The sequence below is a fragment of the Furipterus horrens genome, unplaced genomic scaffold (assembly GCF_987537825.1).
Source record: "Furipterus horrens unplaced genomic scaffold, mFurHor1.1.pri manual_scaffold_1, whole genome shotgun sequence".
Lineage (NCBI taxonomy): Eukaryota > Metazoa > Chordata > Mammalia > Chiroptera > Furipteridae > Furipterus > Furipterus horrens.
Window position 1 is genome coordinate 4,182,776 of NW_028327171.1, and position 26,958 is coordinate 4,209,733.

The 26,958-nt window shown below is 55.5% G+C and overlaps 1 protein-coding gene across 1 annotated transcript; it reads right to left on the reverse strand.

Annotated features, from left to right (window-relative positions):
* Positions 1-3,604: 3,604 nt before the first annotated feature.
* On the reverse strand, positions 3,605-18,181 carry CLDN14 (claudin 14). The gene is made up of 2 exons (XM_090288817.1): positions 17,678-18,181; positions 3,605-4,700 (listed from the first exon to the last, which is right to left on the reverse strand). Exon 2 carries the CDS (start codon positions 4,654-4,656, stop codon positions 3,940-3,942), a length of 717 nt encoding a protein of 238 aa, XP_090144943.1. The 5' UTR covers positions 4,657-4,700; positions 17,678-18,181; the 3' UTR covers positions 3,605-3,939.
* Positions 18,182-26,958: the final 8,777 nt, after the last annotated feature.

The window sequence follows — 26,958 nt, forward strand, 5'->3', positions numbered from 1 at the left end:
AGTGAGAAGGCCCTGTTCTGTGACCTGGGGAGGAGCCCATGCCCAGGTGCGCCTGATGCTTATGCAGAAAGAGGAGGCTATCAGTCCTCACCTGAGGACATGCTTATTGATTTTAGGGAGAGGGGATGGGAGGGAGAGAGAGGAGGAGAAAAACATCGATGTGAGAGAGACATCAATCAGTTACCTCTTACATGTGCCCCAACCAGGGATTGAATCTGCAACCCAGGCATGTGCCCTGACTGGGAATCGAACCTGCAGCCTTTGGTTTATGAGACAATGCTCCAACACACTGAGCCACCCTGAACAAAGCAGAACCTGCGTATTTTAAAATGGCTATCATGCCCTTAGGAACTGGGAATAAGTTTTATACATAACTGGTCTCAGTTTTATGTTCTCCATACTTGGCTGCTGACTCTTCGGTTTAGCAGCCCTCAGGAAGCTTCTTTACTTTTTTCAGCCCAGTGTCCTCATCCGTTGAATGAGGACAATCATGAGCCCACCCCTCCTAGTCACTGTGAAGCTTGAAGGAAGTCATCTAGCCCTGCTGGCCACGCCCTCCCCCTGGGCTTCCAGAATGCTGTCCTTTCTGACATCCTTGCTCACTGCACGCATTCTTCACCTGCTTGCTTCACTGCAACCCTCCCCCTCCCGCCTCGCCCCCCCCCCCAAATGGAACCCTCTGCACCCACCAGCCCTGGCTGGAGGGCCCTTGATTCCTCATCTATGTTCACTTCCAATGAGATCTTTTCTAGCTCATGGCTTCGAGAAGCTTCCTGGGCTGGTGGCCCCCATATTGACCCCTCCCTGCCCTCCAGCTTATATGTCTAGAGACCCCCTTGACCTCTTCCCTTCAGACAGCTGAGACCAAACACGTGAAACAAACAGTCGGCTTTAGCAGACCAAAACCTTTTCTTTCCAGAGTCTTCTTCATTTCAGAAAACGGTAACTCCATTTTTCTCGTTGGTCCCGCCCCAAATCTTGGCATCATCCTTGCAGGCTCTTTTTTCCCCCTCCCATTCGCAACCAAGCTGTCAGTAAATCCTACCAGCTCTGCCTTCGGACATGTCTGATCCCTTCTCTCCTCCACAGTGGCCGCCTGGTCCAAACCCCCATCTCTTGCCCCCATTCTCACTGCCTGGCACCCAGGGACATGGAGGGGCTGGGGCTGCCGTGGATGACTATGGGGATTGATGGGCACGGGGCCCCCCCGGGCTGTGACGGCACCTGCACCTGACAGTCAGTGGGTAACCAGGGTGCTCCCACGGACTAGATACTGGCCTTCACCCCTCCCTCCCTCAAGTCCAGGGGCCCTGGGGCCTCCTAAATGCAGGTGGGCGGAAAAAGAAAGATGGCCGGCTTTAGATGTCTCTGCAGGAGAGCCAAACTGGATTTAAGAGAAGCAAAGGAATGGAGCATGTTTTGCCCCACGAGTAATTATATCCACAACCATGGTTTCCTGGGAAACATCGGAGTCGGACTCTCGTCTCCTTCCCAGTCTGAGATTTGGGGCTGTGTTATAGCTGCAGAAGGAGCCCAGACTTTTGTCAAGACAACCTTGGCTTGAACTGCCTCATCCTGGTGATTTGGGCAGCAGCAGGAGTGTCTACTTGATGGCCTGGGTGGTAATGTGGCGAGAGAGGGTCTCGAAGGACCTCAGGTGCTTGTCTTGGGGCTAAAGGAGAACAAAGCAGCAAGTGGAAGCTGGGAGCCACCTCCTTATACCCTGGCACCTGAGGGGGGCAGTCACGGTCCTATCTGGATCGACCTCCTGTTTGGTAGACCAGCGGCAGAACAGCGCTCTCTGTGTGTCCCTTCTTGTGTGCCACTTCTTGCTCTCTATCTGGATTCAGACTTGGATTTCTGGGTCCAATACCATGTTTTATCTAATCTAACCAGAACCGGCTAACTGTAGTTTGGTAGAGTGATGGTTCTAGAAAGAACCAAAAATGGCCATAAATAATCCATTTGATCATTTAGAAATAGTCTAAAGGTAAAAGTAAATAGTCTATAGGTCGTTGCTCTACTTCAGTTACGTATCTGCCCCTTGCTTACCTGTCTGGGTTTGAATCCTGGGTCTTTGACTCACTAGCTCTGTGGCCCAGGGCAAATAATCTCTAGGTGCTTTAAATTATCTTCTTCATGAGACTAGCATCTCTCTCTTTGGGTTCTCATGTATCTCATTGGACCAAATCAGTAAACAAAAGGTATGTCTAGCACACAAGTGCTCAGTAAATTGTAATCAGTCTTACTGTTAGTCTTTCACCTGAGTAGGAGAAAGGGACATTTATTTTAGTAGTGATAGAATTCAGAGAAAAAGTTTGAAAAAAGTGATTTTATTGTTTCTTTAATTTGTAATAGGCTTATTTACTAGAATAACTTCACAAAACATTCTAAATTGTGACCATCAAGGTAGGACTGACAGAACATCATTTGATTTTTAGAAGGTTTTATTTATTTATTTTTTAGGTTTGTTTTTACAATTTAAACAATAGGTTCAATTTGTTTGTTTCACGATAAATAAATGGTGATCTTCTGGAAAAAAAATGTATAGCCTAACTGGGAGAGCAGGTCCCAGCCCCCGGGCCTTCCATGCGGTCAGATGGAAGCCGAAACACACACACCCCTCCTCCCAAACGGAGGTCACAAGAAGCAGGAAAGAAGCGTGTGTAGGACGGCTCCTTACACCCTGCTTTTTAACGTTGTTGAGAAGGGAGGGATTTCATGTAACTGCCGCTCTGTGTGTGGGTCTCAGGCTCAGCCCTTCCACGGAGCAGGGTATTTCCTTCCACATTCAGAGCTTGAGGTTTGGGACAGAGGCATGAGCAGGGCACCATCAGGGCCCATCATGGGCGTGTGTGCACACGTGTGCCTGTGCGCACGTGTGTGCACGAGTGTGGCATACATGTGTGCACCTGTGTGTGCATGCCTGTGTGTGCGTGCATGTCCACATGTGTGTGATCACCTACAGTTCTCTGACCCCATGAGTTAGACCGCAGCCAGAAAGCATCATCAGGGTTCTTAAAGTCATCAGACCTCCTCAGGCCCCCCCAGCAATCTTTCTGCAAATGGAACAGTCGACAGACTCGTGTACCTGCTCTGATGGCCGCTGCCATCCTGCCTCTGTCCCAAGAGAAGGAGCCCGGGACAGCCTGCTGAGGCCCCTGGCAGTGAGCAGCACTCCTCGCTGGGCTCCCTGCCAGGGCGTGGGGAGCCGAGCTCCCAGGCAGGTTCTGCTTTGTCATTTACGCCTTTCGACTTGCTTCCCTACGGGTGGGGGCCTCCTGCCTACTGGGAGAAAATGACTCGGTCTTTACTTTGTGATTTATGACGATTATCTTTATCCCAAGGAAGCCCTGTACTTCCTGCCCTGCCCCGGGGTGTAAGCCAGGATATGGCACCTGGTGAGGGCGGGGTGTCACTCCAGCGCCTCTCGGATGAACCCCGGCCCAGCCCTGCTCTGGTTGTCCCGTCCTGTGGGGTCCCGGCCACTCCCTGAGTGGTTCCCATGCTCTGCAATGTGAAGACGGGACAGGGCGCTATGGTTCCCAGCACCGTAGCAGAGAGAATAACAGTCTGGAAACAGAAACGAACACTATCCATCTCATAAACAACCACACCCAAAGATTTATTCCTGTATTGCAAACAAATCCCACTGACCAAACTCCCAAGTTGCTCTCACTCCAGCTGTTTTTAAATCACCCACATAAATACATATAATAAATACAAAACCAGCACGGTTTTTCTTTTTTCTTTCAGTCTTTGGTATATAGACCTTTTCTCCTCTTATTTTCCCTAGATCCCTGTGTTCTAAGCCCAGTTCCCCATGTTCACATTCTCCTTTTGGGCACAAAAGCAGCCCAGAAGTAAACTTGGTGCCAGGGTCCTGGGTCCTGGGTCCTGGTGCCTTTCCAGGCTCGGGGAGGGACAGGCCCCGGGGACTCACACGTAGTCGCTTAGCCTGTACCCACTGTGCGTGGCCGAGATGACGGAGGGGGCCCGGTTGTCCTTGTAGGCAGCGGGCGGCTGGTAGGAGGGCACCGTGGCGGTGGCGGTGGTGGCCCTGGGCTGGGACGGGTAGGGCCTGGAGGGCGCCTCCTCCTGGCAGGCCAGGCAGAGCAGGGTGCCGCCGATGATCGACAGGGACGAGGAGATGAAGCCGAGGTACAGGGCCTGCCCGATCTCGTACTTCATGCTGCTGGGCAGCAGCGGGTTGTAGAAGTTCTGCACCACGTCGTTGGTGGTCCAGGAGACGGCCACCATGCAGAGCAGGCCACCCAGGATGAAGAACACGCCGCCCAGGATGGCGAACGTGGCCTTGGCCGGTGTGCCCTTGGCGCAGCGCGTGCACTTCATGCCGATGACGGCGAAGGCGCAGGCCACGCCCGACAGCAGGCAGGAGATGACCATGAGCGCGCGCGCCGCCTGCAGGTCGCTGGGCAGCGCCAGCAGCGAGCGGTAGATCTGGCACTGGTAGATGCCGGTGCTGTGCCACACGCACTCCATCCACAGCCCCTTCAGGTAGGACACGGCCGTCAGGATGTTGGTGCCCACGTGCGCCGTGCGACGCCAGTGCGGCAGGATGGTGGTGATGAGGGTGCCCACCATGCCCAGGAAGCTGAGCACGAAGCCCATCAGCTGCACGGCGGTGCTGCCCATGGCCCCGGGTGGCTGCAGCGCTCGCTCAGGCGCCCGCGGGAGTCCTAGGGAAGCGGGGGTGGCGGGAGGGAGAGAGGACACAGGTTAAAGATTATCCCGGTGCATTCATTCCCCACAGGCAGCTGGTATGACAATTAACATATTGAAAAAAAATAGTTTCTGAGACTTCCCTGGGTGAATGACTAAGCTGCTCATCATCTTGGATACTTTTCCTGGAAGGGGGGACAGTGGGAGTCTGGCCAGCCTGAACCCCCCAATGATCGCAGGGAAGGGCACGCCAGCGCCTGGTTTCTGATCTCTCAGCACGTACCAGTCCCACGGGGGGAGTCCCACCTCGTGTCCACCCTCAAAGGCTTCTGCTGCATTGGCATTTCATTTTATTCTGTTTCATCAGTAATTACTGCAGTTGTTAAGTCCACAAGAGGACTGACGATGCTCATGTCTACGCGGCTTATGATTAAGAAAATAGCCTTGGACTGAGCGTCAAAACAAAGACTTTCTGACGGTGGGAGACCCCCTGAGTGCTCAGGCAGGGAGGAGTTTAGCATCCATGGGTCCGATGCTGCCTTCCAGAATCCAGAGCTGAGTGTGACCTTAGAGACCCTCCGTGATGCCAGGGCACAGGGGTTTCCAAGGTCACCAGCTCCTTTGGGGCTGCAACCAGGACCACAAACCAGTGGCCCTCCCGCCTGCCCGGCGGGGCGCCTCCCCTCATACGCCTCTGCAGAGGGGCGTGCTTGTTACAAAACAAGGCTGTCAGAGCTGTTTCATGGCCAAATCCAGAGCACTCCTTGGGGGCAAGGATCTGCACCTAGGGAGTGTCAAGCCTATAGAGGATGCTCAAGAAATCTCGGGAGGGAGGATGGGAGGCAGGGTGGGCGTGAGAGCTCCTCTCTTCTGCCTGGGCACGTGCTGCCCCCAGCCCCTGGTCACTTGGGGCCTCTCTCTGGGGCTGAGCTCCCTCCTCTTTAAAATGAGCAAGGTGGGGCTCATGGACCCCGAGTGTCTAAGCCGATGAAGCCCCTTCAGCGTCCAACGCTGGTGAAAATCCCGCTTCTTCCTGTTGCTGGGAGCCATGGCCCACCCTTCAGCGGGGAGGCTGCAGGGGGCAGCACGGGCCGGCAGGGCGTCTCCCAGGCAAGGCCGCTGCTCCCCGCCCGCTGGCTCTGGGGATCCTTCATCCTTCTTGTCTGCAGTTCTGCGCCCCTGGAGAAGAAATCCACTAAATTGCGACGAAGGACTCACTTAGTAACAAACAGGGGATACTTCCGCTGGGAGCCCATACCATCATCTGTTTTCAAAAGATGGATTTTAAAATATACGGAGGCTTTAGCCCTGGCTGCTGTGGCTCAGTGGATTGAGCGTCGGCCTGCGAGCCAAGTGTCGCTGGTTCGATTCCCAGTCAGGGCACGTGACTAGGTTGCACGCCAGGTCCCCAGTTGGGGGCGCGAGTGAGAGGCAACCACACAGTGATGCTTCTCTCCCTCTCTTTCTCCTTTCCCCTCTCTCTAAAAATAAACAAACAAATAAATAATTAAAATAAAATATACAGAGGCTTTAAATGTCTTAGCCTCACGAGAGGCAGTCCTTGGCTCTGTGCAGGTGAGCAAACAAAACTAGGTAACAAAACAATGTGGTGCCCCCAGGACGTGCAGTGGTGCGGTCAGGGGACAGGGCTGAGGCTTTTGCGGACGTTTTAAATGATTATTTGTCAGGACCCATTTTTCTCACACAAACGTTCTGCTGACTGGCCGCTGGCTTCTTGCAGTGCCCACTTTCCTTAGGGAGGCTCCGTCCCCCAGCTCAGTGAGCGTGCTCTGTGCAGGTGCTGGGCTCCCGGCTGGGCAGACCCCCAGGCTACTGCCGTCCTGGGTCACAGCTGGGGAGGAGGTGGGGCCCGCTGAGGGGGCCAGAGCGGCCATGCCCACCTACCCAATGCGCTCGCTGGGCCTGAGCGAGGGCAGGTGCTTCCCCAGCAGGGGCATGGGCTGCCCACTATCCTCCCCACAGTGACCCAGGGCCTTACGCGCGGGAAAGCTGGGGATGGGAAGTCTAGGCGTGGCCTGGCGAGTCCTTCCCGTGGTTTATCTGCTCCTGCACGCACCATCTTTCTCAATTCAGCAGGACTGAAGTTCTGGGGGGTGCCGTCCATGGTCGCTCCTCCCTGAAGACGTCTCAGAACTGGGCCTGTTGTACTGGTTTCAATGGCCAGGGTGACCGGCTGGTCTGCTTTGCTGGGGACTGAGAGGATGCCTGGGACAGGGGACTTTTAGGGCTGAAACTGGGACAGTCCCAGGCAAATCAGGGCGGTTGGTTCCTCTCAGTAGCTCGGAGGCTGCAGATATCTCCAAATGGCTCTGAGACCCTCCCGGTCCCCCCGAGGTTGCCTGCTGGCTGGTGGCCCCACAGGCTGTTGTCCCTGGTCCAGGACGTTCTGAGGCTTCTCACAGCCCTTCCCTGTCAAGGTCAACCTCCGTTAAGTAGCCTGATCCTAAAGAATTCGGCGTGACAGCTAAGCCTGCTTGACCCCATTAGTCTAGGGAAGTGGACCCGAAGTTTACTGGAGGCCTAAATATTTATGGAGAGCAGTGACTGCTAATTTTAGAAACCATTAGGTTGCTATTTTTAAACATGTGCTGGAAGGACTTGCTAATTGAAGAAGTGAGTATTAATGAGCCCCCGACTCCCAGACACCAGCCCCTCACCTCCTTGCCCCCGGAGTTAGTTACAGCGGCTGCTCCTGCCATTAGGTCATAATTCAACCTCCCAGCCACCACTTTTCACTTTGCAGCTATTTGCTGGAAGAACAACTTCAAGTGAATGAACTGCCTTGCAAACCACATAAAACTCATCTCTGATGCTCTGGAAGGACCCAGCCAGGCGTGGCCTCCCAGTGCGTGTGGGGCCCCACTGGCCGTGCTGGGGGCCTGGCTTCTCCTGCGCCCCCCCCCCCCTTTCCCTGCAGACGTGTGTGTGCTTGTGAAGGCATTTGCTGGAGAGATGCAAGTCCAAAGCACATGTGGTTCTGGGAGTCAAGTCCTGTGAAGACCTTGTCAGGCCGAGTGGGGATTGCTGATGTACCAAGGCAACACATTTCAGGAATCAGTGTTGGGTCTTGTATGTGGGCCCGCAGAGACCCCAAAGCACAGCCCTTGGGGGGGCAGGGTGGGGCTCGGTGGCATGCCCGAGCAGGATTTGGGGACGGCTTCTGGGGACGCTGTGTTGCCAGTTGTCACATGGGGAGGACACGGAGGCCAGGCAGGCTCGAGAAAAGGTGGTGACTGTAGGACTCCTCACTGCTCCTAATGTGCAGACGTGCCCCGTGACTCTCCCGGAAAAGTCTCCCGTGTGGCATCCTCTAAACTTGCTTGACTGGAGGCATCCTCCCCCCAACTTTTCCGAGGGACAGCTTGAAGTCACTTCACGTTGGCAGGTGGACCGGAGCCTGTCAGCCCTTTGGAAGGTTAATGGAGCAAGGATGAGACGGGGCTTCTGAAAGTAAAGACAGGTTGGTTTTCCGGAGGGTGAATGAGCTCAAGCAGGAGGGCCAGCCCCCGGGGAGGCTCTGAAGACCCCAGGGCTGCTGCGCCCCACACGCTGATGCAGCTCGATGAGCCCCAGATCCAAGAGGCAAGGGTGCTTTTCCTTATAAAGTTCTGTCATCTCTGTCCTCTGTTGTCTGTGAGCTACATGGCTTTTTTTATCCTTATCTAAAGACATTTTTTTTCACTGTTTTTCGGGAGAGAGGAAGGGAGAGAGAAGCATCGATTGGTTGCCTCCCATACATGCTTGGACCGGGGATCGAACCCACAACCCCTCGGTTATGGGACGATGCTCCCACCAACTGAACCATACTGGCCAGGGCTACATGTTTTTTTTAAGGCAAGAATTAAAAAAAAAAAAAAAAAAAGGGCAGGACCCTTCAGCACATGGCAGAGCTCTGTCTCCACCCTGCACTCCCAGCCTGCCTGGACCCCAGCTGGGTCAGTCCCGGAGTTTCTCTCCCAATTAGGTGTCATTGCAACAGCAGGGGCCGGTGGGGACGGCCTGGCTGGGACAAGGGACAGATGTGTTGTTTGCCCGGCCCCGCTCCTGCTTTACTGTCCAGTGTCCCTGGGCCCCTGGGATGAAGAGGGACACATGTGGCCCCTTGGCCACTCCCCGCCGCTCGCACACTGCTGAGGAAGTATCAGGCCTGGGAAGTGGGGCGCTGGCCCGACTCGGCAGAAGCCTCTTCACCCAGAACACCCTGGGTGGCCCCTGTCTGGGTCAAGGGGTGGGTGGTTTGGTCACTCTGCCTCGGTTCAGCTTTTGAGGGCCCTGCAGTTGGAGCGGAGTCAGAGCCCTTGGGGCACGATGGGTCACTATGCCTGTGTCTGCCCCGAGGGCTCCTGACGTGCTGTGGGACAGCCCACGTGTTTGTTTCTAGAGTTTGCCTGGGACCAGGAGGAGCTGCCTTCGGAGGCGCCTGGCCCTGACACCTCGCAAGAAGGCCAAGCTGGCTCAGCGCTGATGCTCAGCAACTTAAGAAAATACCTCGTTCAAGACACTCTTATCCTTCCTGCCCCCCCCTGACTGCTCTTCCTTATTGATTAGATTTTCCATAAATGCTAGAATTTGAGAACAAAGAACAAACTCAAGGGAGGTTTGGATTCACTCGAATGAGCTAAATTAGCAAAACCACCCAACAGGAGAGAAGAAAACTACTTCCACATCACGTCGGGATGAAGCCACTCCAACTAGGAATCCCTAAACACACATGATTTTTCCCAGCAAGGCCTGCTGGCCACCCTTCCTCGGAGCTCACTCCGCAGGCGCTACGTCAGTGTACCTGACGCAAGTACATGTGGACCATGAGAAAGCGATCCAGGAACACGTTGGAAAACCCACGTCCTATTCATTTAGGATGGGCCGTGCTGTGGGCGTTCCGGCTCCCGACATGTCTGTAACCTTCCTTGGGTGGTTTTTCAGACTGGCAGGCATCTGTATTTTGAATTTACGAGGACTTCTATGCCATCTGCACATGGTACGGAAACGCAGCAATCTTTCCGAGCAAGGCAGAGACAGAATAATTGTATGATTAATGTATTACAGCGTAGCAGTCAGAACCTGCTGGTGTTAGTGAGGAAAGCCAATGTGAAATAGCCTGCCCAAATCTTACAGAGATGACAATTTATAGATTTAAAATTTGCCCTCTGTTTTGGACGAGGAAAGAAGAATCTATTTTTCTTGACAAGAACTGATTTGGGGAAAAGCCATGTTCATTCAAATGGAAATCATGGCATGTGGTTAAATCCTTGCCAGGGCTATTTTCTTTTCTTTCTTTCTTTTTTTTCTGAATACTTATTTATTTATAGAGAGAAGGGAAGGGAGGGAGAAAGAGAGGAAGAGAAACATCAATGTGTGGTTGCCGCTCATGTGCCCCCAACTGGGGACCTGGCCCACAACCCAGGCCTGTGCCCTGACTGGGAACTGAACCTGCGACCCACTGGTTCGCAGGCCAGTGCTCCATCCACTGAGCCACACCAGCCAGGGCCAGGGCCATTTTCAATTCAGCAGGAGTGAGCAAGCTGGTGAGTCAGTGAGAACTGCAGGCAACGTCACCGCAGCCGCCAAAACCTCTCAGCCAGCTCCCAGGAGACATTGTCTCTCCAACTCCAATTCGCCGGATTTCATTAGGGTCCGTGAGAGAGGCGTTCGATCAACATTTAAAAATGAAATTACTGAACTTCACTTAACAACCACATCGGCGCTTTGCATAGCGGCTTTTCCCGACGCGATTGCTGTGCAGGTTGGCCAAGTTCTTTCTCATCTTTCAAGGTGCAGGCGACTGAAAACTTGCTCTACCAGATAATATTAGAAGAGGAAAAACATGGGCTTAAGCATACGTTCTCGAGTGTTCAGTGGTCATCAGATGAGGAACCATGGGAGTTCTTTGGGAAAGCTGCTACATAAGGGCCGTTATGGGATGGATGTGCCCCCCGAAAAAGACACGTTGAAGCTCCAGCTCCCAGTGCCTCAGCACGGGACCTTATTTGGAACTAGGGTCATTGAAGATCGACTGGTGAAGATGGGGTCATGTGGGGGGAGGGCAGGCTTAACCCAGTTAGACCGGATTTCTAAGACAACCGCCATGGGAAGACACAGAGAAGTGGCGAGGACACCACGTGAGGACGGACACAGAGTGATGCAGACACGGGGACCCCAAGGATCGCCAGCAACACCAGCAACTGAGAGAGAGGACGGGCCAGAGCCTCCCTCGGACCTGCAGAAGGAACTGACCCTGCCGGCACCTTGATTTTGGACTCTGGCCTCCAGAGTGCTCAGAGAACAGGTTTGCGCCGTCCTAAGCCGCCTTGTTTGTGACGTGCGTACTTGTTTCGGCAGCCCTGGGAACCCCTACAGGGGACTCATGTCTGAATAGAAGAAGTGGGTCCCCTTCCAGAAAGGCATCGAGCACGGCCTGGTGGCTTCACGTCTGTCACAGCAAACATCAAGGCAGTGGGTAGCTTCCCGTCCCCAAGTGTGGAGGACAAAATGTAGGGCGGGGCTAGAGGACATGGCGGAGGAAGAATCTGGAAGGTCCTCTGTACTTGTGGACACTCAAGAGCAAGGGCCGGGTGCGCTGAGCAACCCACGTGGTGGGCCAGTGGCCTGGCTGATACCCCGAGTGGGCGCGGGCCCGGATCTCCGGTCCACGTGGAGCTGCATGGAGGCATGGCTGGCCTTTTCAGACCGGCTGTCTGGTTGGCTTAAGTCCACAGATCCTGGCTTCAGAGGCCATAAAGACCAGATTCGGGGTGCAGGCCAGGCTTAGATAGGGTGACTCAGACAGCGGTCCCGACTCTCCGTTGGAAATCCCGGACAGCTCCGTGGGGTCTCCCTTTGCGACGTCCATCGAAACAGAAACGACACGGTCGCTGCAGGCCTCCGTGAAGAAGAGAACTTTTCTGTGAATTTTGTAAGATTGTGAAAATTATTTACTTGAGCATCGAAGTGGAACTATAGAGCTGGGATGAAGAATGTGGTGTCAAATGGAAACGTAAAACAGAGAATTACTCAGCGCTAAATAAGATGCGGTTAAAAACGACGTTTGATGCTCGTTCTCTGTCAGTTTAGCCTTTCAAGCCCAGGTGCACAGAAGCTGTAGTGTTAATAGAGTAAAAGCGATCGGAGCTGGGTTTACGGGGTGTTTACTCCTTGAGAAACAACTGCTAACTGCCGCCATGGGCACTAACTTACTGAATCCTCCCACGAATCCACTGTGTGTGTTGTCCTCATTTAGAGATGGGGGGACTGAGGCTTGGAGGGGCTCGGGAACTCGTCCAAGGCCATGGCTGGGCTGAACCAGGGAGCCCAAATAGGACCCTCCTGCGCCTGCCCAGGTCAGGAGTCTGGCGGTGACAAAGGTGGGTGTGGGACAAGGGTGTTCCCAGACACATTTGCAGGTGAGGCTGGCAGGGTCTGCTGACGGGTCGGCTGCCGGGTGTCAGTCATGCCCTCAGGCCTCTGTCTCGGGCACCTGGGACAATGGAGTGCCAGGTACTGAGAGGGTAGGAGGTAGCCCGGGCTGGGTTTGGAGGGGACAGGGCAGGAAACAGTTTCATTTCAGATGCGCTGAGTTTGCGATGGCTCTCCCCACCCGGCGGGGAGCGGGGTACGTCCCATAGTTGGATATCTATGGTCTGTGCAGAGTTCAAGGGGGGGCCCCGAGGAAGAGAAGCCTACCTGGGAGCCAGCAGCACAGAGATAGGATGGGAAGCTCTGGGCCGAGCTGAGAGCCCCAAGGGGGCGGAGACAGGGGGCAGCAGGGGCCACAGACTGACTCCAGGAACCTCCAGCCTCAGAGGTTAGAGCGATGGGGGACCTGGGGGGGGGGGGGCGAGGGAGGATGGTGGGAGGGGGAGCGCCAGGTCCGCGAGAGCAAGCCACTGTGTCTGGTCATCACGCAATCGGAGAACCGAGAGGTGACCGGCGCTTTCAGCAACGGGAGGGAAACCGGAGGCCCTGATAAGCCCAGTTTCGGTAGAGTAATTGGAATGGGTTCAGGAGAGGATCGGGATGGGGTAGGAGGGGGTGAGCCCGGAGAATTCGTTCGAGGGCTTGGACCATCCAGGGGAACCAGGAAATGAAGCAGGTGTAGGATGGGGAGGGGGATTCTTAGTCTGGGGTCCAGGGGCCATAGAATTCAGGGTACTCGTCTGCCAACTGGACGGGAAGAAACGTTGTATGCTTTAGTTCATCAACCTGTCCCTGCAAACAAGCATTTCCTTGTGTTGCGAATAGCAGCAGCCCCCTCCAGCAATATGAGCAGTGCCTATGACTTTATCACCAAGAGAAATCACTGACGGTTTGCATTACAGGTGTTCCGGGTGCCTGGGAAGATCATGTACCAGTGACGCTACTTCAAAATTATGGCGGGTGTCCGACCCCTGCTGGGTTCCGTCATGTGATGCCTCGGTAGAGAAGCACATCAGTTGCTATGAACAAAACGGTTTTAACCGAGTTTGATAACTGCCTTGCAGTATATACTAGCTGACTTCCTTTATAATCCTGTGCATTATTTTATATATGTAAAAGCATTGCTCGGAGAAGAGATGCGTAGGCTTCTCTAGAATGGCAGAGGGTCCCAGAAAGAACGAGCAACCAGCCCGGTAAACACGACAGACACCGGAAACAAACAGCCCAGGCCGCTGCCGGCGCGGCGTGTGGTCAGGAGAGGATTTCTCTTGTTCGGTCTGGTTGTTACTGGGGAGACGAGGGAAGCCGGAGCCTGCGTGTACGCCTTCGAACGATCCGTAAGGAGGGAAACACGATGTTGAAGAGATGTCCTGGAAGAGGGGACAGCCGGGGACCCTGGTGTGCCCACAGGGAGGCCGGCAGAGACCGAGGGCAGACGCCTCGCGGCGGCAGAGGAGCTTGCGGTGCAGGGAGTCTGGGGCTGGGGCAGCGGGCGCTCGGGGTGCGGACAGATGCTCCAGTTTTCTCAGGGAGCTAGGATGCAGTGTGGAGAAGGAAGCTGGGGCGGGGGGTGCCGAAGGTGGGGGAGGACGGGGCCGGGCCAGGGAGGGGAGCAGCCCCGGTCCGGGCGCGTCCGTTGGGCACATCCAGGCCTGGGTCTTGCGTCTGCCCTCTCTGTCTTTCATTCACAGGACTGCCTAGAAATTCGTCTTCTGCTTTTTTCCCCCTGTAAGCCCCCTGTCCTTCCTCATCACCCAACACCTGGATCTTTTCTGTAGGGCAAAGGGTAACGAAGGGCCGTGGCTTTGCACTTGGGAGGCCAGGACGGAGCCCCTGGGGGCAGGGATGACGTCGGAGCTGAGCCGTGAGGCACACGTGTTGCCTGCCCGCCTGTGACCCCAGATAAATAAATTACGGTTTGCTTTCTCTGCTTTGCTCCTTCTCTTTCCCTGACCCTTGTGGGCGGGCAGGGAGCCTCCTGGTGGGTGGGTGACTCTGGGGAGGTGGCTGGCAGCCGTTGGTTCTAGTTTCACCCCCCTGCTCCCCCAGTTCTGTGGATTCCAGCCACGTGACCTGCACGCAGTGGTTCTCCAGCCTCCCAAGGTGTCGGCATCCTTGGGGAGCTTTACAGAGACCCCGACATCCTGGCCACCCCAGAGAGTAAGACCCCCTGCGCGGAGTAGGTGATTTGAACCACCGTCCCCATGGGTGTGACTTGTAAAGCCCTATCAGGAGCTTTAAAACCCAGTTTGGCAAAGAGTCACAGTACAAGTGTGTGTTCCACTTGCTGGCTCTGGGTGTTGACTCTGGCCTTCTCTGGCACCTCCCATGATGGGGACAATGTGCCTGGCCTGGTCCTGCACTGCACCCCCCACCCCCAGAGTGTTGTCTCCTCCACCCGAAGGCCTTCCTCTCACCCTGCCTCCTCCTCAGCTCCTCTTCTGCGTCCCCACGTCCTGGCGGCACTCAAGTCCTGCACTGCCTTCGCTGCCATCCGCCCCAGACGTCCTCTCTGACAGCCAGGCGGCTGGGAAGTGGCGGTTTCCCTATGCACCTCTCAGCTGCCTGGCCCCCAACTCCCAGCACCCCACCCCCAGCCTGTTCTTAGCACCCAGGTCCTCTTTCTGGGGCCTCAGCCCCTCTCGGACACTCGGCCGACCTTCTGTGTTAACTTGGGAAAGAAGTTACTCCTCTGGGCATTTCTACCGTCCTGGATGGCCCTCGGGGACAAACTGCCCCTGGCCGGCCCCGAGAAGGATGCTCGCAGTGGTAAGAACGTGATGGGGGGAGGCCAGCGACGCTTTGATGCCTGTGTTTGTAAAACACTGAAGGAGTTTGGAATGAACCGTGTTAAACGGTACGCGGTTTCAGATTACAGAAGCCCTTGTAAAAGCAAAGGCCTTGCGGATACGGTGGTGAACGCGGTTCCCAGCTTGGTCCTCAGACATGAGCACCGGCCCGGCTGTGCTTTTTGTCTGGAGGGTGCAGAGAGGTGCAAGGGGCCTTGCCTGCTGTCAGGACTGGCTATACAATTCTTAGAACCCAGTGCAAAAAAAAAAAAAAAAAAACCCAAAACACAGGGGGCCCTTGTTCCAAAACTTTTGAATTTCAAGGCGGCGAAGGCAGCGCATCCGACCAAGCACGGGCCCCGGCCAGCACAGGTCCTGCGGGACCGTGAGGGTCAGGCCCACGAAGGCTGCCCTGCCTGTTATGGATGGACCGGGGACGGACGTGGGGATTTCCCCCCCTTAAACCAGTGAGTGCACCTAGTTTGAATGTTCGAAGGAGCAGGAGACACTTTTGCAGTGTTCTGCAGAATAAAAAATATGATTTCATATGCTTATTTGTTCATCATTTCAGGGTAGCCCCGATACCTCTGTAAATATCTGCCAGGGAGGAAGGAGCTTTTCAAAAACAGACGTATGGCTGGTCCCTGTGCCCCCGAGTGGCCACCAGTGGAAACAGACCTGTTGGTAAATCTCAGGTCGCGCTTCCCTTGTAGGTGGTGGGTGTGGCCATCCAAGGCCACCAGCCAGCAGCTGCCTCTGGGTGGCTGGCTTCTTTGCCCAAGAGACTCTGCACAAAGCCCCCGGTGCTCGGGCAGGGACCAGGGAAGTGAGTCTCAGCTTCTCCCTTCTCTCCTTTCCCTGAGTCACCAGGGCCCCCCGCTTAGTGCAAGCCCTGGGCACCCTCCCAGTTCATGGCCCCCCGTGGAAAAGTCGCTGAGCCTCGCTGCCGTGGTTGCCCAGCGGGAAGCCCGTGGCCCTGGGCGCCTCTCTCTTGCAGACAGGGTGAGGATCCCGCCCACTCGGGGAGGACTGTGAGCCTGGCTGCAGAGAGGAGCGTGGAGCTTCAAAGCGCAGAGCATCAGTCCTCATCCAGCAAGACTGACCGTCTGCCTGTTAAAAAGGACATCGGTAGAAACCTTGGAAACAGGCCTTCAGCTCTGTGTCATGAAAGACATTCTCTGATCTAAGCAAAGAAATGATTTTTCTCTTTTTTTCAATTCTCACCCAAGGACATACTTATTGATTCTAGAGAGAGGGGGAGGGAGGGGGAGAAAGAGGGGGAAAGAAACACCGATTGGCTACGTCTCCTATGTGCCCTGACCAGGGACCGAACCCAATACTGAGGCATGTGCCCTGACTGGGAACTGAACCCACGACTGTTTGGTTTATAGGACGATGCTCCAACCAACTGAGCCACACTGGCCAGGGTGCAGAAAAATGATTTTTAAAAAACAAAAATTGACCTTTAATTTTATTGCTGTTACAAAAAAAAAAACTAACTGAAAAACAGGAAATATTTATAGTAACATTTTTACGGCACCCAAAGAGAAATCTGTGTTTCTTTCTTTGCCCCAATTTCTCTGCAGAGGGGCTTAAGAAGGAAGCATCAGTCCCCTCATGCAGGCGGCAAGAAAACCCAGGAAGCTTAAGAGACTTTTTCAAAGCAGACGGAGCCAGATAGGAATGGAGACCGGCCTCAAGTCTGACTAATTTGGGGCGAACAGCTCAGCCTCCCGGGATGCCCCTGGCTGTCTGCATCCTGGCAGCTGCTTCCCAGCGCCGTCCGAAGATGCTGAGATAATACACGTAAAACCCTGGAAGCCCGAGGGCAGGCACACCCGGCCGACGCAAGGCGCGTGCACAGAAGTTTCAGCGCTGGGGCAGACAACTGGATTCCCCGGGCCCGGAGGCGCCCGGGCACATGGGCTGGGCCCAGACCCAGAGCGGGATGCTGGTGAATGACCCTGGGTGGGGGGTGAGGGGTGAGGGGTCTTCTGGTTTCCAAGGCTTTGAAGCTAAACCGAGTGATTAAGGGATTTTGCCCTTAAAAACGGCAGGAACTTAATCTCTTGGTGGGAAAGGAAAGCCGAAAGCCAGTGCCCCAAGAGGCTCTGAGGTGTGCAGACTGTCTCAGGACACTAATCCCAGGTCCCTTTTGACCTCACCCGTGGCCCCCCCTCCCCCCCCCCCGGGCCTTGGCGCCCATCCTGTGCAGACCGCGGCAGCTGTTGGGGACGGGGCCCAAGGTGGCTGGAGGATTAGCTCACATATCAGATGGCGTGGATTTCCTCTCTTCAGTACCATTTCCACCCTGATTATGAGATCTGTCACGTTCCCGCCCCTTCTCCCCTGCCGATGCGTGTGTGTTTGCGGGTCTGCGTGCGTGCTTTGGGGACAGGGTTGCGGGCTGGGGGAGGGGGAGGGCAAGGCTCCCAGGTCTGCAAGCTCTGACTACTCACGGGGTGCAGCCGAGGCTGCACCGGCCAGCCCCCCAAGATGGCACGGCCTCACGACACCCGCCAGATCTGGCCCTTGCTCCCAGACGTGGCTGGGCCAATGAGCAGGTTCTGCGCAAACACCCGGGAACCAAGCTCTTGTCCCCCTTAGGAGCCCTGCTGCCTTCACACCCGGCTGCCAGGGTCCCCCAGGCCCAGCTGCCTGCAGAAGGACGCGATGACCACTTTGCCTGGAGGACATTCTCCTGCCCACAGCCTTGAGACAAGTGATTGTCGACCCCGAACCCTCCCACCCCGAGACTCCCCCAGACTCACGCAGAGGTCAGAGGTCGCGGAATCCGGCTGGCCTCATCCGCTCCCGTGCCAGCCAGCGGGGAAGCTCTGCCCTCCGTCTTCCTGCCCTCTTCCACCGACTGGGTGCTTCAAGACCCGGGGGTTTGAGCGAAGAGTGTCTGGATAATTACCACGCATGGCACATGTCATTTGCTGGGTGGTTGACTGGCCTGCGCCCGAAATTAGGCAGCGAGGCCAAGGCAGACATTCAGGACCAACCAGAAAGGTCATTTCTGCACTTTAGAAAAAGGCCTGACGCATCTGTACCTAGTCATCACCTCCCTGAAACACGCGCTGGCGACTGTCCAGGCCGGCGCTGGGGGCCGGCCACCGTCCTCCTCACGATGCGCGATCCCTGTGCCGGGTCCCTGGCTGTTCCCACTCACTCCCCTCTGTCCTGCTCCCGGGCTCCCCAACGACCACCCTCATTCCTGCGAGGACCCACAGTGGACCCTCCTGCTGCCCTGCCCGCCTGCCCTCCTCCGAGCTGGTCACCTGGCCGTTGTCCCCACCCTGCTCTGGACTTTCATCATATTGGGCAACTCAGAGTTTCTCAACCTGCAGGCTGCTGCGGGTTGTGGACACACGCTGGCAAATTCGGGTCCATGTGCAAATGTTTGGGGGTTTGGGGGGCTACAACTGCAGACATGGGTGGGTCGGTGACGTCTGTCGGGGAGTGTGGGGCTGGGTGGGTCACAGGCACAGTGTGGAGCAAGGGACTTTTTGTTACAAGCCGGAGATGAGAGACATGCTGAAGAAGGTGGCTTTCTTGGGACATCCAAGGGGTTTGTCCTGAGAGTCCAATAGGCTGGGGATAGTCCTTCTGAAAGTTTGGGCAGCACCAAAGGGTGGCGGGAAGACTGGGCCGTGCTGGGAAATGCCTCCAGCCCTGGCGGGGGGCGGCCGGCCATCTGGGACTCCGGATGGCTGAGAACCACCACGTAACTTGACCTGCATGTTCATCTCAGTCTCACTGGTTCCACTGAGATGCTCCAAGGGCAGCGAGTCGGGGCCGTGACCCTTCCGTGGCACCCAGTGGCTCGGGACGGGGCCCAGAGCCTGTCCCTGTGTTCCTGGCAGTAGACGGTGATGGCAGGGAAGGGAGCATCCTGCGGCAGTGCCGGGAGCTCCGGGCAGGAGTTCAGAGGGCCTGTTAAATATTACCCATTGAAGACTGATCCACAGCCCAAGTCCACAGAGCATCATTTTGTCACCTCTCCGGAAGCGTCTGTCATGAGCGAAATCTTCTCTTCTAGTTCAGGGCCATCACAGGCCCACATCAAACTCTTCCATGGAGTAAATGTCATATAGAGTAAAATACACCCACACTATAATTATATGCTGGGATTTTTTCCGGAATAAAATATGTAATTTTGCCTTTGGGGTGACTTGGCTGCAAGTGACACATTTAATTTATAACCGCCATTGATTTCTTGGCATACAGTACATATATGTGGGTAATGCTACAGAGAGAAAACGCAAATCCCAGACTTTTAAAAATATTGATATTTTTAGAAATACTCCATTAAACAGTGGATGAAATGGACAGAATGCTATGTTTTGAAGACTTTGTTAACCCTTCATGCATCTGGCTTTCTCTGGAATACTCTGTTCCTGTTCTGGCTGAGGTCTGAGAACACCCGGGCCCGTGGCCCTGGCCTGTGGCTTCTGACAGACAGAAGAACCTGTCCTGGGCCAGTGAGGACATGAACTCAGTAGGCCCCTGTTTATGGTTTTGTTCCCAAAGGCCACAGGTGTCTCAGTTTGAGCTGGGCTCCTTTGACTAACGCTGCTCAGTTGGTATGGAACGGGAAGTTTCTGGAAGTTTCTCAAATTCAAACAAGACACTGATGAAGTACAACCTCCCCTTTGCTTGTCTGGGGCCCGTAACAATCTGACAGCAGTCTCAGCAACAGACATTTCAACGTGATCCTGTGTTCGCTAACTGCCATTTTGTGCCCTGGATGCAGGAAGATTTAACCTCTTGGACGAGGTAGATACCAATAACTTCCCAACCAAAGTTCCCAGGGCTCATCTAATAAGGGACAACCCCAAAACTCTATCTTCTAATATAAAGAGATCAAAGGAATTGGAAGTGGGGGCTCACACTGATATCCGTACACCCATGTCCTTAGCAGCATTATTCGCAATTGCAGAAAGGTAGAAACAACGCAGATGCCCACTGATGGGTGAACGGAAAAGCAAAATGTGGTCTGGCCACACAACGGACTGATCCTCAGCCGCACAAAGAAGGAAATTCTGCCACGCACGCAGCCCAGTGAGCCGGGAAGGTGTAACGCTGCATGAAATGCACCCATCACAGAGTCCACTGTTGGGTGACTCTACACACGCCAGGGGCCTGGACCAGTCAGACTCAGAGGCGGAACGTAGGGCGGTGGGTGCCCGGGGCCGAGAGGAGAGGAAAGGTGGGAGTGAGTGTTTAATGGGTGTCCCGTTTCAGACTGGGACGATGAAAAGGTTCTGGAGTGGGACAGTGGAGACAGTCACACAACAATGTGAATACACGGGATGCTTTGAACGGTACACTGAACAGTGGCTGAGGGGGTACATTTTATGTTGTGTGCATTTTAATACCAGCAGATCCCATGCACACACACACACACGGAACGTACTGCTGTTACATCGGTCCTTCTGAGATGGGCCACCTCTCCCAGCGTGGCCTCGCGACGCTGCATTAGTTTACATGCGAGGCGCTCCATTGGAAGGGATGTTCTTAGAGCAATCAAAACGACACTTCCTTCCTTTCTCTAGTGCAGCTAATTCTGAGAGCCAAATGCAAACCCAGACCCTGGCCCACCTGGAGGGTGGCCTTCTCACAAGGAGCCCTATGCTGTGGTGGGCTGGCTCAGCCGGGGGCGGCTGGCAGGCCCTGCCCTCACTTACGGGGGCCACCTAGGTGAGCAGGGCTGCCCCAGGCGGGGCCCGAGAAGACTGCAAGGTCATCCACCTGGCAGCCTGGGCAGGGCCTGCCCCATCCCGGACGCCTCCTGATTGCTACTCCCTAGACGCGGAGGGTCTGGAGACACCGCATGCCACACCTCCGGGTGCCTCCCGCCTTGTAATTTACCAAGTCCTTTTACACAGGCTGTGATTCAGGCAGGCACCGCGCACGGGCCTCTGTTATCATCCCCAGGCATCTCGTCCGGGCCCCACAGCTCATCACAGCAAGATCTGGGCCTCGCCCTGGGCCTCCGACCCAAGCCCCAAGTGCTGTCCTCCACGCGGCCAGCTCAGAGCGGCCGACCCTCCCGGGACCTGTCGGAGGGGGCAGCTGTCAGGAGCACGCAGGTTCGGGGCAGAGCTCGGGGGCCAGGCCCTGAGCCCTCCACCAGGACTCGCCGACGCCCCGGGAGGGCCCCAAGCACAATCTCTGGAAGTCTCTTCTCCACTCCCAGTCCTAGCGCATGTCCAGAACAGCTCAGGGACCAGGATTCCTCGGCTGGGTCCTACCGTGATTACCTTCAAAACACGTCAGTTGCCACTAATCAGGCAGCGCATGGACGCAGGACCCAGAGGCCCTGAGGTGCCATCAGCACCGCCAGCCTCTTTCTAACGAGAGAGCGTGCTCTGAACACTGGGTCTGATAAACACGGAGGTCCTTCGTGCCCTCTGCCCTCTGCTTCCTGCCCCTGCCCCCCTCACGCACACATACTCTTAAGTACACGTGTGCACAGCACATGCAGGGGCACATGTGCACATGTGCATAGAAATGGACACACATTTTTTCTTGAAATGGCTTTGGACAGCCGCCACGCCCCGTTTTTCTATTTCTCCATAAACCGGGTAAAAAGGAGAGCACCTTGCAGCCAGAGAAAGCCCTTCCCTGCCGCCGCGTTAGGCCAGGAGGCTGCGTGCCCTTTACCCCTTGCAGCACGAAGCAGACGGGCCCAGGCCGCGTGGAGCGCGGGGTGCGTTCCCGGCCTGAATGACTCCCCCACAGCCGCCCTTCCAAGGTCTGTGCCCGAAAACCAGGCGCCTGAGTCTCTATGGTCAGCTCTTAATAATCAGGAACCGCTTTTTTCAGCTCGAGGCCTCTTCCAGAAAGAGGTTACCCCGAAAATCCGAGGGGAACACACACAGCTTGCAAGAATGGAACAGCCAGGAATGGGCTGTTTCTGCACCTCAACGCAAATAAGAGAGGGGCCCGATGTCAAACCCAACACTGTCATTTCCATTTCCAAGTGCCTCTGGGTTTTCTCATGCTGGTGTCGCGGGCGTTTGTGTTTGTGGGGGAGGTTGTGTTTGCCATGGGCTCTTGCTGTGCCCCTGAGTGAGGTAATAAAAACCGTCTGCCCGAAATCCTTTCTGGAACAAGAAGGGGAATAAACAAATAAGCAAGGGGTCCTAACGGATCAGGGGGCGGGGAGGCCCCGTTCTCTTCCAGAGCACCCACTCTGTGCTTGGGGTCTTATCAGGGCAGCCAGAGAGAGATGAGGAAGAATTAACCTGTGCGGTCCTGGAGCAGGTTGAATGGTGTTCCCCTAACACTCATGTCTACCTGGGACCCCCGAACGTGGTCATCTTTGGAAACAGCGTCTTTGCAGATGTAACCAAGTTAAGATGAGGTCATGCTACATTAGGTGGGGCCAGAATCTATGGCTGGTGTCCTGATAAGGAGGGGAGAGGGGACCCAGGAGAGAAGGTCATGTGACGATGGAGACAGAGATGGCGGTGATGCAGCTACAAACCAAGGAACCCCGAGGCGTGCCGGCAGTCACCAGAGGCTGGATAGCACAAGGCAGAGTCTGCCGGGGGCGTAGGGCCCTACTGACACCTTGACTTTGGACCTCTGGCCTCCACCATTGTGTGAGCATGAAGTCCTGTTGATTTAGGCTAACCTCCCTGGCAGTGATTAATTACCGCGGCCACAGGAAACTCACAACACAACCCGCTTCTGGCCGGGACCTGATTGGGCTGGTCCATATTAGAACCAAGAAGGACTTGGTCAAATTCTTGGCCCTTAAGTTAGGAGTTGAGGTCTAGGAGTAAGACAGAACTGATCTTGAAGGAATACTTGGGTAGCCAGTTCTTTTTTGGGGGTGGGGGGTTTGCCACCTGAGACACTCCTGGGCTCAAGGAGGAGAGAAAGCAGAGCCAGAGTGAGCAGCCGCTAAGAGCCCGAGAAGGGGCCTAGTCTCATCCTCCTGGCCTCAGGGTCAGCCCCATAGAGAGGTGAGATCACCCTCAAAGTCCTGGCTGAGTTGGGGGGTCCATGAGGAGAGAAGGCTGTTCTTCTGGCAGCCCTGGGAGGCAGGGCATGGAGGAGAAATCGTAAGAAATATTAGGTTTTGGCCTCTGATACCCAATATATATGTTTTGAGCAAGACAGTGCTCTTGAAAGCCAGGCATTGGCAAGAGAGAGTTTTCAAAATTTGTTTAGCTCTATGACCACAGAAAGATCCAGGCCTGGAGATTTGAACTCTGAGGTTCTTACAATCCAGAAAACTCAGGATGTTGCATACAAGTTTCTTCCATGAGGAGGGGGAACTGCCATTCTTGGTGGATGAGCAAAGAAAAGGGAGCCTGGAAGGGGAAGCCAGAAGTCACACACATCCATCTCACTCACCCCAAATCAAACGTCCTGGGGGGACCCCAAGGAAAATGGGGCTTTCTTCCATTCCCTGTTTGGAATCCTCGAGGAAACAACCCCACCCGAATATGGGGGTGCATGGGTGGTGGCAGGAAGGTACGATGGATGAGGTCAGTCAACACCCCCAAAAACCTTCACTCCTCTCAGCATGGAGGGGGCCCAGGGGTCCTCACATGTCCCCAGACAGGGTACAGCCCAGAGTCCAGCTGGCAGTCAGTGTGAGGAGCCCACCTTGGCCAGGGATGGAGAGGGGTCCCGCTAGACCTTGGGGGTGGAGCGCTCCAAGGTGACGTGGTCACATGTGAGCGTTCCCAAGGCGAGGCCCTCAGTCCCACAGGCAGACGCAACCCGTGCATCCCTGTCTTTCTTCACTGGGACCTAGAGCCTCCCTGTGCTCCGGCTGCCATCTTGGATCAGAGGGTCAGGAGGAGAGAAACCCTGAGGAGTTGAACTCTACCGGTTAATATTGCTCTGGTGGGGCCTGTTTTGATCAAAGGTGGTATTTCCATCAAAGAGGACAGAGATACTATTAATGACAAATTAAAGTCCCTTCTGCCATGGGAGAGAGTCACGAGAAAGAGGACTAGAGAAGCTTTGCGGCCCCCGCATGCCTGTGCTGAGTTCTCAGCACCTTGGCGTGGAAGGATATTGGTTATGAGCTGAACTGTGTGACACCCCAAATCCCCATGCTGAAGTCCTAGCCCCCGGCACCTCAAAGTGACCATACTTGGATATGGGGCCTTTAAAGAGGTGATGAATGTAACATGAGGCCAGATGGATGCGCCCTGATCCTGCGTGACGCGTGTCCTTAGACACTCACAGAGGAGACACACAGGGAGGACCTTGTGAAGACAGAGGCAGAAGTAAGAATGACGCTGCCACAAACCAAGGGACATTAAAGACTGGCAGCAAGGATCGGAGGTGGGGAGAGGCTCAGAGGGAGTCTCCCCAGAGCCTCAGAGAGAGCGCGGCCCTGGGGGCGACTTAATTTCCAACGCTCAGCCTGCAGACCTCTGAGAGAATAAACGTCAGTGCTGAAACACCCCATCTGCACTACTTTGCTAAGGCAGCCCTAGGCGGTTAAGACACACCAGGTCACAGTGACAAGGTGTCTGAGGGACGGGGCTCCATCTAAGCGGATTGAGAAGACTTTCTGCTGAGGGCAACGTCCTGCAGGCTGAGAACCAGGTGGGAGTTCAGGGCGCTGGAGGTCCCAGGGCACCCCCACCAAGCTCCCCCTGCTCCCCTTTCCTGGGATAAACCTGGCTAGAGCCGTAAGAGCAAATGCCCCCCACTCGCTCCGGGCTCCCTCCCACCCCACCGAGAAGGAAGGGAAAGAGCCGCAGAGAACACAGGTTTTCTTTGCTTTCCAACAGGAAGCGGCCCCACGTCTGTTTTCTTTTCTCCTGCCTTTGAGTTGATCTTTCATATCTCCAATAACTCTTATCCTTCAGCAAACTCAAGCCGGCCCAGTGTGAGCTCCGAAAATACTGAACTTCAAAGGCTTCGCACAAATCACCTTCAAGGCCCGACCAGAGCCCAGGAAAGCCAGAGCGAGGCCGAGAACTCACTCCTTATTTCACTGCGGTGTAACTGAGACATTGTTCGCCCTCGTGGGGCACATCTGTCACCCTGACGGCCCCCACCAGGGTCCCCACCGCCTCGAGATACCTGCGTTATCCATCCTCCAAGGGCTGAGTTATGACCCCAGCCCCTGATCTGCCAGCAGCAACGTGGATGTTATTCCAAGGCGCAATCCTGGTGGCCTGCTGGGGGCCGTGGTCTCATTTCCTTTGCTGCTTCCAGGGTCTTATCAAAGGAAGTGGATGGAAGGCTGCTCCCTCGTGATGGTCAGTCTTCAGCCTCGGCCCTGGTGGTGACAACACAGAGTGAGGCCGTTGACAGGGAGGTGACACTTTTGTGAGCCAGGAGAAGTGTGTGCAGAGAGAGAGGAAAAAAGCAGACCCATAGTAATAACAGTGCCTTTTTTCTGGGCCTGGAGGATTAAAAGTTGACCTTTCCTTCTACCTGGAGTTTGATTTTGCTTCTCTTGTCTGGATTTATCTCTTAAAGACCATGGAAGAACCGGTGGGAGACATGCTTGTAGGGTGGCCGATGGCTTCCCTGAAGTGAGATCGCCAGTGTCACACTGGAGAGGTGCCCTTGAGGTCCACACACCTGCGGCGCACGTGTGCTGTGACCGAGCATGGCGTCCGGTGATGGGCATGTGACATCGGGGAAGACTGACAGGGTCACAAAGCTTTCTTCCTCTCTCGCCAGGGACAGACCCTCGCCCAGGAGCTAGCTGCAGCGGGACAGGCCCAGAGAAGGGCAGGAGCGTACCGCTGGCCGGGTCCTGCAGCTGCAACACAGAGGTCATCGAACGGACCCCTGCTCTGGGTTGGCTCACTGTCACCCCTGTGCCGCGTGGGCCTTGTGGGGGCTGAAATCCAACCTGGGCTCAGCTGGCCACGCCTGGCTTCCCACCTGAGGGGTCATGTCCTTCGATCAAAGCGCTCAGCAGGGGCGCTTTTGTAATTCAGCTGCCCAGACAGGGGTGTCCTTTTACGATCTGTCCACTGGGAGGAGGCACCTTTATTTAAAAAAACAGAAATCCTCACCCAAGGATATGGTTGTATTGATTTTAGAGAGAGAGAAACGGGGAGAGAGAGGAGGAAGGTGGGGAGAGAGATTGATGTGGGAGAGAAACGTTGTTCGGTTGCCTCCCGTATGTGCCCTGACCAGGAATTGAACCTCCAACCTAGGTATGTGCCCTGACCAGGAATCGAACCCGCAACATTTTGGTGCACAGGACGACACTCCAACCAACCCAGCCACCCGGCCAGGGCTGGAAGGGCACCTTTTTTCCTGATTCGTACCAGCTCAGTGAACACGACAGAGGAACACCTGCGTGTGGTTGCTTTGGGGAAACTTCACTGAGGGACCGGGGGAGAGATGGCACCCGTGAGGGCAAGCCTCGAGGAGCAAGTGACGTAGCACACGCGGGGTTGGCTGGCCAGGGAACAGGAAGCTGGCCTTTGGAGCTTTCGTGTGAGTGGGGCTGTCTTCAGCCTTTTCCAGGTCAGAGTTCGTCGGGGAAGCCCAGGACGAGAACTCGGGGGGGGGGGAGAAGGTGGGCATGGTGCTTTCTCCTTGACACAGGGCGACGCCTACATAGGTGCTTAACAGTCATCTGGTGCATATTTAATAATCAGGAAAAAAATCTTCAGAAACGTCTACTTGGCGTGTGGCTACCGGGCCTGTTTAGGAAATACGTGGACTAGGGGATGAGAAGAGGGGCAGGCAGTGCGGAGCAGGGAGCTGTGAGTCCCCGGCTTCCTCCTCCTCCGAGGACTTGGCCCCTTGTCCTCTGCGGACCTCGCCAGACGGGGGTGCCTGCTGGGCCCCCGGGGCCAGGGCCCTGCCATCCTCCCCTCCCAGGACACCTGTCCCCAGCTTCTCTCCTTGCTCACGCCCCCTGCACCCATTCCCGGGGGGCTGCTGGAGCAAATAACCACACACTGGGTGGCTGCACACAGCAGGGACCTAGTCTCTCACAGTGTGGGAGGCTGGGTGTCCAAAATCAAGGTGCTGGCAGTGTTGGTTCCTTCTCGGGAGCTCAGAGGGAGACTCCGTCCGGCTTCCCTCCCAG

Excerpts from the sequence above, each read along its gene's own strand:
- CLDN14 (XM_090288817.1), bottom strand. The coding sequence starts at position 4,656 with ATGGGCAGCACCGCCGTGCAGCTGATGGGCTTCGTGCTCAGCTTCCTG.